General features: G+C 42.3%; 1 protein-coding gene across 2 annotated transcripts in view; it reads left to right on the top strand.

The window, feature by feature from the left end:
- The window catches only part of LOC118422697 (transcription cofactor vestigial-like protein 2), a 33407-nt gene extending 29159 nt beyond the window's left edge, over positions 1-4248 (top strand). For both annotated transcript variants that reach the window (XM_035830396.1, XM_035830395.1), the window contains exon 5: positions 1121-4248. In XM_035830396.1, the coding sequence (XP_035686289.1) occupies positions 1121-1176 (56 nt within the window). In that variant the 3' untranslated portion in view covers positions 1177-4248. The remainder of the gene's footprint in view (positions 1-1120) is intronic.
- Positions 4249-14022: the final 9774 nt, after the last annotated feature.

The raw sequence follows: 14022 nt of genomic DNA, 5'->3' as shown, positions 1-14022 counted from the left end.
CCTTGGCGTACGGAATTGGCGGGAAAAACGTGGAACGACGCCGGAATGTCAGTTCTATTACCTGGATAATGCCGGACGTTGGTTGTCTGGCAGTGTACAATATAAGGTTCTATTACGTTAAGGCTTAGGCACAATCGAATGTTTTGTCATGCAAGTCTATGAAAGACGTAAAACATGTCAACGACTCTAGCAACCTTTCCCGTCCTATGGCGGTCGAATTTTGTGACGAGACATACAAGAATGTTCTCCATTTGCTATCGTAAACGTACCATGTGAAGCATGTGACCGGGCCTATAAACCTGTATAAGCATTCCCAGTTTCTCTAACCTTTGACCGACGTAGAGACGCGGTCCGTGCCTCGGGAATTTGAGCGAACGTCGGTGGGAATTTGTCAGGAACGCTGGTGGAATTTCCAAGGTGTTACCTGTGTCTCGTTCCCAAGATAACACGTGTCAGCCTCTACGAGAATCCTCTTAGTTAGTGTCACATGGCTGACAGTTCTAAAACGATTCAGGGAATCGCCTTAGTCGTGAGAAGACGTCTTTCGCGTCTTTGCTCACAACGTGAAAGACTATAAACGCATATATCCGTCTTCTTCATGAGCTTTTGAAGACGAAAGCTCTAATCGTAAGATGCAAAACTAGAAGTTTAGCCAAGTTTTGTTCCAACACAGTGCCTTATACTATAGAAATGCAATGGATGATATTGCGATCATATGAAACTCTTATATCACTAATTTATGATCGTATAACTTGTCTGGTCTTGTGTCCTATTTAGTATCCGTCAGAAAGTGATTAAAAGTTTAGCTCAAACCATTTCAGTCTATATGATTCCCCTTGAGAATTCTTCTAACTCCAGTTGGCTCAGTCTGATTTCTTCTTTACTTTCAGCTTTTGGTCTGGAGCAGCACCCTTTATTCTAACCCTGTCTTGTTTTTCTTTACCTTAAGGTTTGGAGGAGCACTTTAAAACAATTTGGGACGTCTTTACACTCTTTTTAATTTCTTATTTCATTACAGGTTTGAAGTATTACTTCAAGTAAAACAAGCAAACAAACAAAGTCCTGTTTTAGACGTATTTCGACTCCTTCTGACGCTGTCTTGTTTCTTCTTCCCTCTCAGGTTTGGATCATCATGGCCAGGAGTCGGCAGTCAGCAAGGATCTTTACTGGTTCTGAGACAACCCATCTGGATACAACACGCCCCACCCCTCGGGACATCCCCACCCCCCACGGGACACCTCAACCGGAACCGAACCGGCCAGATTATCTCAAGGAGCTCCTTGATTATCTTGAGAAATCCAGACAAAGTGATAAGACGCAGCCAAGACGGACGGGTAACAAGGGAATATGGATCGGAAGGCGGCGTCGCGTTGAGTTAAAGATGACGTAGAACACATGCGGATTCGGAACACAAACACGGAATGACGTGGGAACAAAATAAGATCGTCTGACTTGGAGCGTCGTCATGGGAACCTCCGAAATGGCGGGAATTACGTCAGGACACTTTAGGACTTATGATATTGTGTGATTCCGAAAAGGATCTCAGGTTAGTTTGCGTTGTGTTCTTGCAATGTCGCGAGAATACGGAAGATTTGGTGTGTCAGATTGATTTGATTGTGCTTATAATGAAGCTTTTTACTGAGAGGGGCAGAAATTAGGGTTGATACCCCCGCTCCAGGAATAGACGAAACAGAAGCCGAAAAAGAGACTACAAGTCGTCAGATAAAAGCCCCCGTAACCCAAGCATGATGATAAGGAACTGATAGTGCCTGACACTCATCAGGCAGGCGTCTGTCAGGAGCCTGGGTGTCGTCATCACCATGGCGACGGTGTTCTATAGTCGTCAACGATATTCTATGGTCGTAAGCGTCTTTTGCATTTTGGAAACAGTTGAAAAGGAAAGCTATAAGTCTTCATTTTCAAGCAAAGCTTAAGAAAGTATTTAGTGAATTGTATATGTTTTTAAAACTTTGGTACCGAGTGGAAAGCGGTGTTCTCGACATTTCTAAAACTTCAACAAATTTGTCAATTTTTGTTGAAATACCGAGGGGTTGACGAAAGATGTTCTGTGATATGAATATTAAGTTGTACCAACTGTCTTAAGAAGTAGAGAACCTTGTCGACTCAGAAAAGGCCGCTGCTTGCATGTACTTTGGATATATATATGATATTGTGTGCAGTTATTTGAGCGGTATTTCTTTCCCCTTGTTTGTTCAAGCGGAACACTGGTACCAATATTGTTATGATTGATATTATTATTTGTACAGACTATATGAATGTCATTTATTGAAAGATATGTATACTTAATTGTCTCTAGTCATACTGTGTGGTTATATGACGACTACTTGTGCCGATATTTTTGTACAGACCTAGCGGATATTTTTAGACGTGTCTGTTTAAGTTGTTATCATATTTGGGTGTATATCATGATTGAATAACGCTACGATTGACATGTGATATTTTCATCTCAATACGATGGAATTTTCTGTATGAATTTATGAATATTAGGAACAGTAGAGAAACGTAGTACATAGCAGAAGGTATTTCTTTCTCTCTCGTCGTTGTAAATTTAAATTTGGGTGTATCAGCTGTCCAGAAGCTCTCTGTTTACCGTAGAGGTATTTTCGGCGACAGTAGGCGGAGCAGCACGGTTTCGGTATGTCCGGCCGCGACACAAATATCGCCAGGTTCGCCTGTCAATCAACCCGTGCCGCCTGAGAATTTTAATCGGCAATTTTAGCGAGGTCTTAGCTTGCATTTCGAGCTCTCTTTCTCTCTCACGGTATCAAGTTGTTATATCTGCTCTATCAGAATTTCCTTTTTTTCTTCATTTGTGTCTCTCCAAACTACCTCATTTGACCATGCGCACACGAAAAGGCTTAAACACGATCGTTGCATGTATGTAGCTGCTTGGTTCTTGCCTCGTCTTTTCTGTTCCTGAAAATGACACCATCTATCCTTGACATACGTACTTAGCATTCCCCCGGGTCACTGCTCACTTATGACTGTCCGTCAGAACGAGAACAGGAAAGGAATTTTATCTCCCAGCCAGAGAATGAGCTACTGTTTGTTTTCTAAGCGAGAACATGACCAAAATATTTTTGAATATCGAAGAATGTTGATGAAATTGTAGCAGCTTCAAACACCTCTTTCTTTACGCAGCTTAACGGCGAGTCTTGTTTTGAAAGTTCGTGAGGCTGCGGTGCAGCGGTGGTGAGAAATTTTGAGTTGAGGCGATGGTTTGACAAGGTTAGGTTTGAGAGTGTTGAGTCAAGAAACAGTGATGATTTGTGTTTGCACTGAAAATGTCCACTTTCAGCTGCTATGTTGTTACAGGAAACGATTCAAGTCTCGAGTCAAAACTTCACCCTAAGGCAAGAGTCAACCCGCTCGCCAAATTAATCCGACCCCGGCGGCGGCGGAGTGATATCCGGCGGTAATTCGGTTGTCTGGTCGCTCGAGGCGGTAGGATACCAGCTTGTCCCACGGAAAAACATCGCCAACAACAAATTTCTCTGACGTCAAACGATTCCCACGGACTGCGCATTTCGGAACCGTTTTGGAACAGACGAAAAGTTAAATCAAATCAAGCGGCTTGTCTGTAATTTTGCCCGCGGCCTTCCTGAAACTAATTCCGTGTTGTCATATCGCAATTTGTGCGTCTCGCCTTCTCGGCGCCGAGTCCGCGCGGAAGGTGAAGACAGAAGTTGCGGCGTAATTTTGATTCGGTGTGTTTTTCTCCGCCCCGCCGTGGTGTTGTGTTACCCCGGGGGTGGTGTTTCCCCTCCCCAGGGTGGTGTTGCCTTACCCAGGGGGAGTTCTGACGAGAGTTTGAATGAACACAGCTTGTGCAAACGTTAACTTCCAATCCGGGTCAATTCTACATCAATCTCTTCAGATTCTTCTTCTCTAACCAGATGAAGTGTGCCTCATGTTCTTTCAACGTCTCTTGCAGCATTCTTTACGTCTTTCAAGTCATTTTGGCTTGTCTGTCTTTCTGTGACTCTCAATATACAAAATTTACCGTTGTCAGGTCATACATCCTCAGTGCTACTACCTTGTATTTGTGTTTCTGGGATTGAAAGGGTTGCAAAATACTATTGGTTAAAGCAAGGTACAACCTCCATTGGGTTAGGAGATGGAGTCTGCCATTTATGATTGCCTTGATTTGTCCAAGGAATGTTTTTCAATATTTTTCAATCAGTCTCTGCTAGATAGACGTACGAAAGAAGGACATGCAAAAGACGCCACACACTACTGTACATCTGCTTGGAGATTTATACCAAATTCCTACTTCCGCCTGCTCTCAGCAGCTAAACCCAAACAACACTTAGGAAGGTCAAGCCTGAGTTTTCGTCAGGGTCACCACCGTTTACCGGCTCTTCGGCTTGTTTAGCCACACCAATTACAGCCCTACTCAACAAGTGCCTTCTCCAGTTTAAACATCCCGGCTGAGTCCTGAGCAGGCCAGCACCTGTCCCTCAGTCCTTTGAAGGAATTTTGCACCTGGGGACTGAAAAAAGTTTTCCCCATTCAGTCCCCAGGGACAGACAAAAACTGAAACTGAAAAACTGAAACTCATGTGTTCTTCGTCACTAAAACAGATGACATTAAACAGCTTAGTCTACAAGCAAAATTTGCACCTCAAAATGCAGGAAATAGTGTTTCTGAGGGTCTAGGTTTCAAAATTTTCTGAGACCCAGACCCCCTAGAAATGAAGCGCAACACCACGCCATGCCTTCGGTGCTCGATAGGATTCCCATTCAAAATTGAGGGGACTGAAAATGATTTCAGGCTGGCTACAACCCTGGTCCTGAGCTCTAACAAAAATGGCACTGGTTGAACTTGACGGGAAGCCAGTGATCATTCCCACCCCGGTTCTCACCAAGACAAATATGACTAGAAAGGCCGACATTTGCTTGAGAGCAAATACAGCATATTTCAGCCATCTCCCTCCTCATGTAACAATAGACTGTTCCAAAATCACTCATGTGCAAAAATGGAACACTTCTGCTTAAAATGACTTCTAACTACTAATCACACTTATGAGCAAAAATGAATCTTACAAAAACCCCCTCAAAAAAATAGACGACTCCAAAAACACTTCCGCTAAGAAATGGAATTTGGAATCATCAGCCGTCCAAAACCATATTTGCAAAAAATCCCCCCTCTGTGCAAGAATCGACTCTTCCTGTTATACCCCTATGTAAAGTGGAGCGATCCAAAAATATATCAGCTAAAATAGTCAGCGAAGTCCACAAAATGAATTTTAAAAAAATACCCCCTTCGTCGTAGAATGGAATCTCCCAGCTCACCCTGTTTGAAATTGCACAATAGACAAGTCCAGAAATACTCACAGTACATGGCCTTTGCATAAGAAGCAACCCAGTCCAAAACTGAATTTAAAAAAAAGTCCCCCGTGCATGAATGGGCTCTTCCAGATAAAACAAGGCTTGCTGATTGGCTGCCGAATCCTCCTCATGTACAGTCTTCAGGTGGGGGTAAACTTCCATTTAACAAATGGAATTCGGAATCATCACCCATGTCCAAAACTGATTTTTTTTAAATCCCCCCCTATGTGCAAAAATGGACTGTCCCAGTAGTAGTCTTATGTCAAGTGGATCAGTGCGAAAACACTTCCGCTAAAAAAAACATTGGCATTATCACCAAAGTCTAAAAGTAAATTGTAAAATACACCCCCTGTCCAACAATGGACTCTTCCAGCAAAATAAGCTCGCTCATTGGCTGGCCATTAATTGGATTTACCTTGTCCACCAACCACCTGGATGTCTATGGACTAGGTAGGTAGGTAGATAATTGGATCTACCTGGCACACCTGTGGCCCTGACACACCAGAATGACCTAGAGGTCGTTGACCTCGGCACTCCAACCTTACCTATCCTAAACTCTCCCACAAAAACCTCCTTAAGGAGCCATTTTGAAGTGATTTATACTACATATTATACATGGATCCTTTGAATAAGTATCTAGGGCACCTCTGTGCCAAATTTCAGGTCATTTGGATGTAATACCATGGTACAGGGGGCCAAAATATACAGTCTTGGTCCAAAAGTTGCAATAAAACCTCAATAAAATCATTTAAGAAGCAGATATGAAAAAAATAAAAAAAACACATTTGGGTATTGGCCCACTCTACCCTTGTGCCAAATTTCAAGTCATTTGGTCCAGAAACGGCGGAGATGAATCGCTTTGAAAATTTGACAGGAGAAAGAAAGAAAGAAAGAAACATTACGAATACAATATATTTCACCATACCTATGGTATGGCTGAAATATAATTAAAAGGGCTGTTCTTGCTCTAGAATGCAATATGTAGCAATAACATGTCATAACGAAGCAGCGACTTCAAGAAAAAAAAAAAGACAACAACCCAGAGAATATCAACAAATCAATTTTCCATTCATTTTCTAAGGGAGCATTTCTTTGCCATCATTTTTATATTACAAAAATACGCAAACACTTGACTTCAAATTCACGATACGAAATCATCTTGTTCGCGCATGTGCACTTCGTGCGTTTCCTCTTGACAACACACATTGTTCACCCTTTTCTAATCATGCGCTCATGACGTTTCTTAGATTTAGTGCCTCAATTTTTTTGCTGCAATGTAGCTGGAAGGTCAGCTGTATGTTCATGTGTATTCAAAGTACGTGTGATGACATATGTGGTACTTCAAGTTCAAGCTATCCTGGTGTTCTTCTCACAAGACCTGGTGTTAAGCAATGAAAGAGGAACTTCTTTAATAGAGATGTACTTACTCTAGATGTTTTTTCAGGGAAGTTCGTTATGTTAATGGTTTTGTAGATTCATCGTTTGTTACCCTGAAATGCAAAACGTCTCAGCTCATGTCACATGCTTTCCTGTGATGTTACCCACAATGCAATAGGGTGGTTCAGTCACACGTCATCATCCGCCATGCTGGATGAATGTGCAGTTGTTTAATATGCAATTACAGAAACGTATTTATTACGTTTTATGCATAACTGTGACGCAATAAGCATATCTACAGACGCTGCCATGTTCATCCAACCAGCATGGTGGATCATGGTGGCTATGACGTCACCCGATATGTGTCACACTTTGAATGTATGCAATATTTAGACATGTACATATACAGGCACGGGCAGATGGAATCTGTTAAAAATGTTTCTCTTTCTTCGAGGAAATAAAGACGAACGTCTTTTGTGTCTTAAAGAAACGTCGGTTGTCTTTATTTGGATTCCAAGGACTCGAGTGTTGATAGTAAACCTATGGTGAATTCTCTGCTCTCTCCAATACAGATAAAAATAAATGGGCGAAAAATAACCTTACACAGTGTAACACATGGTTAGAACACGAAACGACATAAGTACTCTGTTATACATATTACTCTAGATATGAATCACAAAATATGACTTCATTACTTAATCATTATCTCTCTACCAATAATGAAGACATACCAAAACATAACGCAACTTTCAAACACTGAAGAAACAGTTTCTGCTTTATCTAAGAAAATTGTGGGAGAAGTAGAGAGGCATAAAGATTTAACAGAATGATGAAGAGTAACTGAAGAAATCTGCTTGGAAACTAACCCCGGCCTTATACCTGCAGGTGAAACAAATCCAGGTGTGTAAAATGTCCCACCACGTCGGCACTGCAATGTAACGCTAGTTTTCCTTTATCCGTGGGGTAACCTATATCCGTTGGTTTAAAGATTGGTGATTAGGGATATCAATTTAACAGATGGTGGTTTCAAATTGCAAGAAATTCAATATACGGTTCGAATCCACCGTCTGTTGACTTGCTATCCCCAAATACCTTGTTTATTTCTATAAACAACAGGTATAGGGTAACCCACGAATAAAGGTGAACTAGCGTTAAGTCTTTTCTCCTATCTCTGCCAACCTTTCAAACTCAACAAGGCAGAAGAAATTAGTGAGATAACGGTGCGCCTTATCTCTTTCCCAGACATTTTGGATTTGGATGTTTGTTTTTTCTCTCTCATAAACGGTCCGCATCTATGATAGCCGTGTGCTATTGTAATGAGTCAACCGAAGGCCTCTAGGATACCAGGCTACTTTTTGAAGACTCCGCAATCAAGTGGCTCCACTATCACACCTTACTTTACCTGAACACTTGTAAACAAACAAAAAACAAAACAAAAAACTATTCATAGCCTGTGTCCCGTAGAGATATAGATATGCATTATCATACATGGGGATATTTCAGTTTCCTATTACAAAGAGAGAAACAGTTGATATACTCCGGTAGTCTGCACCAAACTGATGATAATAAATAAAGCTATACGTACATATAGAATACACAGATTGTGTACCAAATTCAAGGTGTCCGGCTACGAATTACGTGAAATCAAATCGCCGGTAACAGGTTGTTTCGCAACAATGTCAGTTCGCAACCGTCAGTTTGCAACAAGGCAAGTCTTTTCGCAACAAGGTACAAGTCGTTTCGCAACATTTGAATGTTATTAATCTTGATAGCCTAATAGTATTAGAAATCGTATTCCTAACATACTTGAAGTTCCGCGTAAAAATTTTACCGGGTGCGAAAGGCAACCCCGACGGCAGAGGAAGATGGGTCTCATGGACCTGACAGCCCGATGATTTTCATACGACAGGCAGTACAGTTTCATACACGGCGTGCACAGGTAGGAGTATAATTATGTTAGGAATACGATTTCTAATACTATAAGGCTATCAAGATTAATAACATTCAAACGTTGCGAAACGACTTGTACCTTGTTGCGAAAAGACTTGTACCTTGTTGCGAAAAGACTTGCCTTGTTGCGAACTGACGGTTGCGAACTGACATTGTTGCGAAACAACCTGTAACCAAAACGCCCTACGTAAAAGGACATATTACATGCCCCTTTACCGAACTACTCTCATATCTCCGCCAATCTTTTCAGACCCAAAAGAGCAGGAGAAATTATCGAGATAACGGTTCGTTTTATCTCGCCACACCGGACATCTTGGATTTGGTTCCGACCCGGCGCAAATTAAGTCTAATTGTAGGAAACAATGCGATGATAGCCAGTCTCGCACGGTGAGACAGGTACGGTCGTGATCTCCGTGGGAAACAACCGGACAATCTTTCTATCACTAGACATTTCGAAACCTCAGCGGTTACTCAAAGATAAAGAAGGCATAAATTGTGATTATGAATCCTTACTTTCTTTCATAATAAAGATTTCTAAGATAAGTCTTATTTCGGCAAGACTTTTTTGGCAAGTCATTTGGAGAGTCAAGTATAGGCGGTAGTCCAAGGAATTAATGTTGAATCACCCGTGCTGAACTGCCCGGGTTGGCGTACCAAGTGTGACCCGAAGTTCTAGTACATTTTACTCGGGGTCTACCGAGTGGGTGACGAACGTTCCATGAGTAAATCTGAATTCTGGCGTAACATATTCTTTGAAATACGATGATGATTCTGTAAAATCGAATCGTACATTGTCCTTCGAGTTTTCAAAATTGGGTCAACGTTCGTGATGAATATGCTTTAAAGTACTGCAAATCACACAAGTTTATCGATCGCTGCTATTCTTTATCATGCTTGGTACATACGAACCTCTACAGTTTTGAGCGGAGAAACATTGACGCACAGTTTATTCAGGCACTCAGTCTACGTCTAGCTATCGACGTTGCTTGGAGCTCAAGTTACCGCAGTCCTTTGACGTAAGGGTTGTTAACGTTTGTTACATGTGCTTCTAAATTTGATGTTGTTACGACGAATTTAAACGCAACGTGAAGTGTGTACGTCACCGGTAAATACTGCGACCTCCCGATAGTACGGAAACACGATGACTCACGGCTGACGTAGTGGTGATCTCAAGTTGAAGGATATTTGTGCTCTCTGACATTCGGGGGAGGGGGGTCATTATGACAGCACTGTTGTTTAACACAATTTCCAACTGTCAATTGACAATAAATTAAAGCAGATAATTGTGTGTTTTATAAGTAAGGAAAAATTGTGAACGCCAGATATTTAGACATAGAATGACGAAGTGGCAAGCTCAGTGAAATATCTGCCCTTTCCGTCTTTCTATTTTCGTTTGGAGGGAAGATATGATGACAGCCCTGGTGACACAACTTCACAGTGTCAAGTGACAGTACGCCTACCGATATGGCATTGTCAGAACTTACAGGGAACATTTTCCTGTCTTCTGCTGCAAAAAGAGAGACAGAAAGAAACCCGTTTCTGCCTTTATTTTTCTCTTTTCAGAACGCGGATGTTTTCTGTCAAATGTTGGTACATTGTCGTCATGATCACTTACGCCTGGCCCATACTGTCGTCCGTCTCAGGTGTCAATCAAAAACTGTGTGGTTTTGGTGACCATTATATTTTTATCATAAATTTTTACCACTGTGTGAATGCCCTGTAGGTCACATTGTAATCTGATTTCTAGTCCCATGACCGCTTGCGTCAGACCCTTCTTATCGTTCGTCTCGGGTGTCAGTCAAAACTGTGTGGTCAGGAGGTGCACATTCCCGCCGTGATTCTCGTTCCCAGCACATTCCTCCGCGTTTCTCGTTCCCAGGAAACCTGCTCGTCCCTTCCACGTGCCACAATGCTGGCCCAAACGCTAGGGCTGGGTATCGGTACAGCGTACCGGTACAAAACCGGTTTTTCTTATTGGACCGGTCCAGAAAAACCGGACCTGAAAAAATTAGGTGGACCGGATGTTGGACCGATTAGAAAATTAACAGATCATTTTATCAGGCATTCACACGTTTTGACGCTTGCAGGTGGAAGAAAATAACAAGAGTGAAGTAGAGTAGAGTTTATAGTCATTTCTACCAAGTTTTACAGTCAATCGTACAGGTGCAGTTAGCTTTGTATGATTTTAAAACGCCAGTGTAAGTCTAATACTCCACCAAACAGATTTCTTTGTAGTGAAATGGACCATTGGTATGAGTCATACTGCATCAGGTCCAGGTTCAGGTCCGGACCTGGACCTGGACCTAATCCTCTGGACCTGAACCGGACCTGGACCTGAATTTTATGTACCAGTACCCAGCCCTACCAAACGCTGTTAAGGAATATTTGCATTCGTGAGTGTGTAAAAGTGCACTCTCACTGCACTTGCGTCGCGCTTGCGTCACTCCGGGCTTCGAAAGATACTCAACGAATTTCAGAGATAAAGAACGGATTTTCTTACTTTTTGTGTATTTTGTTGTCTTCTAAGTCATACTTTTACGTATTACGCAATATCTAAATCATAAATAATCGGAGAAAATAACAAAATAGTGACGCAGCGAACGAACCACGCAGTGACGCAAGCTTGCCGCAAGTGCGGTGAGAGTGCACCTTAAGGAGTTTTCGCAAAAACATTTGATGACTGCAAAAAGAAATATATGTGGAGGGACGGTCATTGCGGTTTTGCGAGTTTCGTTTGTGATTTACCTGTGCTCGATTGAGAGTTTTTTTTTACCACGCAACTTTGCTACGGCGCATAAGTACAGTGTATAACGTTTATAGTTCTGGGTTTTCTGTTTCATATACATTCCGATTATGAATTTCCTATTAACACAGATCCAGTTTTGGTCGCTGTAAGGCATTGTACAGTGGGCCTTAGGAACGCCTGGTGGAGACTAACGCTCCTGAGCGAGCCTCCCGTGCGTCTGTAGGAAGGCATGGTGGAGGCTACTTAAACTGAGCCTGGTATCCAGCCGTATTATAGCTTCCGAGTCTCTCTTCTGTCCTCGTTTCGTTTGTGATAGACTCTGCTATAATACGGCTGGATACCAGGCTAACTCAAACCTCCCGTGCGCCAGATATCCACAGAATGTTGATCAGCTTCCCGTAATGGCCCTCTCGCGTTTGGGGTGACGGCGGGTCAGAGGTCAACATTCTACGAAATCTTGACATGCTTATGACTCAGGAAGGTGTTTAAATTCGGTATGTAGCCAACAATGTTTGGGACATGGAAGGAATTTGGACGGGATGCCACCCTAGTTAAGTCTGACATGGTATGGCACAGTTACATGCATTGGATTTGAACTTCAAGTAATGTTAATGGTTACAATTGCAACTGTGACGCGTTACCGAGTGGTTCAAATTCAATATAATGAATGAAAGACCTTTATTGTACATTTATGCTCAAACAAGCTAAGTACATGTCATAGCTATAAGACATAATTTCCTCTACAAAGACTACCATGTGCTGGTATGTACTGGTTCAACTTCTTCTCGCTTCTTGAGTCAGTTGTAAACATATGGGCATATGTAATCAATAATACATGATTATCTATAGACAGCAATGTTTCGGAGGTGGAAAGGATTTGAATGTCACTTAATATTCTAAAGTTACATGTATATATTGGATTTGAACTTCTACCACTAAAACGTCTTATTCTACAACACGTTATCGCAATAGATTCAGTAACGTTATGAAGCCAACAATTCTAAACATGGAAGGAATTTTGACAGCCTACCGCCCTAGTGAAGTCCGAAAGGGTATTCACGGTATGCTAGAAGAGAAGCTCACACATTGAATTTGAATTTCTGATGCTAATTTAATTATCTAGGAAACCAGGTCGACATTCCTAGTTCAGATCGACCTGGTCTCGATCTCGCTTCCTTTCATTGAAAATGTGGATTTTTTTGCTGAAAAAAAAAGAAAGAGATGACAAGGAAATGACGCGCACACGATGACATGTACAAACATTCACCGGGAATTCCCAAACTTTTGCATAATCAAAATCACCCCCGTTTACCCGCAGATAGAAATTGTTCATCCCCAGATAGAAGTTGATGAGATCTTTGACAGAGATAACAGATCAGACGTCTAACAAAGCAGACGTACCCTTCCTATATGGTGCTACAGACACTGAGACTGATATGTAACATTCTGACACAATTCTTGGACGTGTTGTCACTGTCTGAACTCTCACACAGATAGTGATAGTTTTACACGCGATGCGGCAACCAAAGATGTTTTAGACATACAGGGTACCGACAGGGTACGACTACTGTTACAGTTGTCAGTGCAAGGCAGCCCGAAAACTCACGAAGATCGTCGGGAAATGAACATCACATTTGCACTCCTATTTCATAGAAATCTCCTTCTCCGAGCTCTTCCTCCTTTTTTGGCGGGTCACAAACGTTCTTTACGAAACATCGCTGAAAGAAATCTGACAGTCTGGCAGCGAAAGAACATCATATTTACAATCTTATCATATGGACATGTATCTCCCCCTCGCGGCTCTCTAAGTCCCAGTTATTCGTCGGGACGGCCAGAAATGTTCTTCAAAAAACATCGCCGAAAGACACCAGACATAATTCTGGCAGCGAAAGAACGTACATCACATTTACAATCCTATCATATGGAGCTTTCGGACTCCCTATGTTTTGTCGGGTCGACCACAAGCGTTCGTCATAAAACATCGCCGAAAAACATTCTGACATCCTGACGGGGAAGGACCATCACATTTACAATCCTATCAAAGAAATCTCTCCCTCGAGCTCTCCGGGATTTCGGACTCCCTTTTTTTGTCGGGTCGACCACAAACATTCTTCACAAAACATCGCCGAAAGACATTCTGACATCCTGATGGGGAAGGACCATCACATTTACAATCCTATCAAAGAAATCTCTCCCTCGAGCTCTCCGGGATTTCGGACTCCCTTTTTTTGTAGGGTCGACCACAAACATTCTTCACAAAACATCGCCGAAAGACATTCTGACATCCTGATTGGGAAGGACCATCACATTTACAATCCTATCTTATAAATTTAGTCTATAGACATCTCTCCCTCTCCGGTCTGTCAGATTCCCTGTTTTTTGTCAGGTTAAACATAAACGTTCTTCACAAAACGCCGAAAGACATCGGACATCCTGAAAGACCATCATGATCATAGCTGTAACAGCTGGACGCTGGCCGTGCGGAACAGCTGGAACAGCAGTGTTACCGGCTCGACCCAGGCCCCGGGGATCGTGAACTTGCCGGGCGGGGACAGGTGCGACCCGGCCCGAGAGACCCATCTGTGCCATCCCGCCGCA

The sequence above is a fragment of the Branchiostoma floridae genome, chromosome 9, assembly GCF_000003815.2.
Source record: "Branchiostoma floridae strain S238N-H82 chromosome 9, Bfl_VNyyK, whole genome shotgun sequence".
NCBI lineage: Eukaryota > Metazoa > Chordata > Leptocardii > Amphioxiformes > Branchiostomatidae > Branchiostoma > Branchiostoma floridae.
The sequence above is the reverse complement of the archived record's forward strand: the minus strand, read 5'-3'. Positions and strand labels throughout refer to the sequence as shown.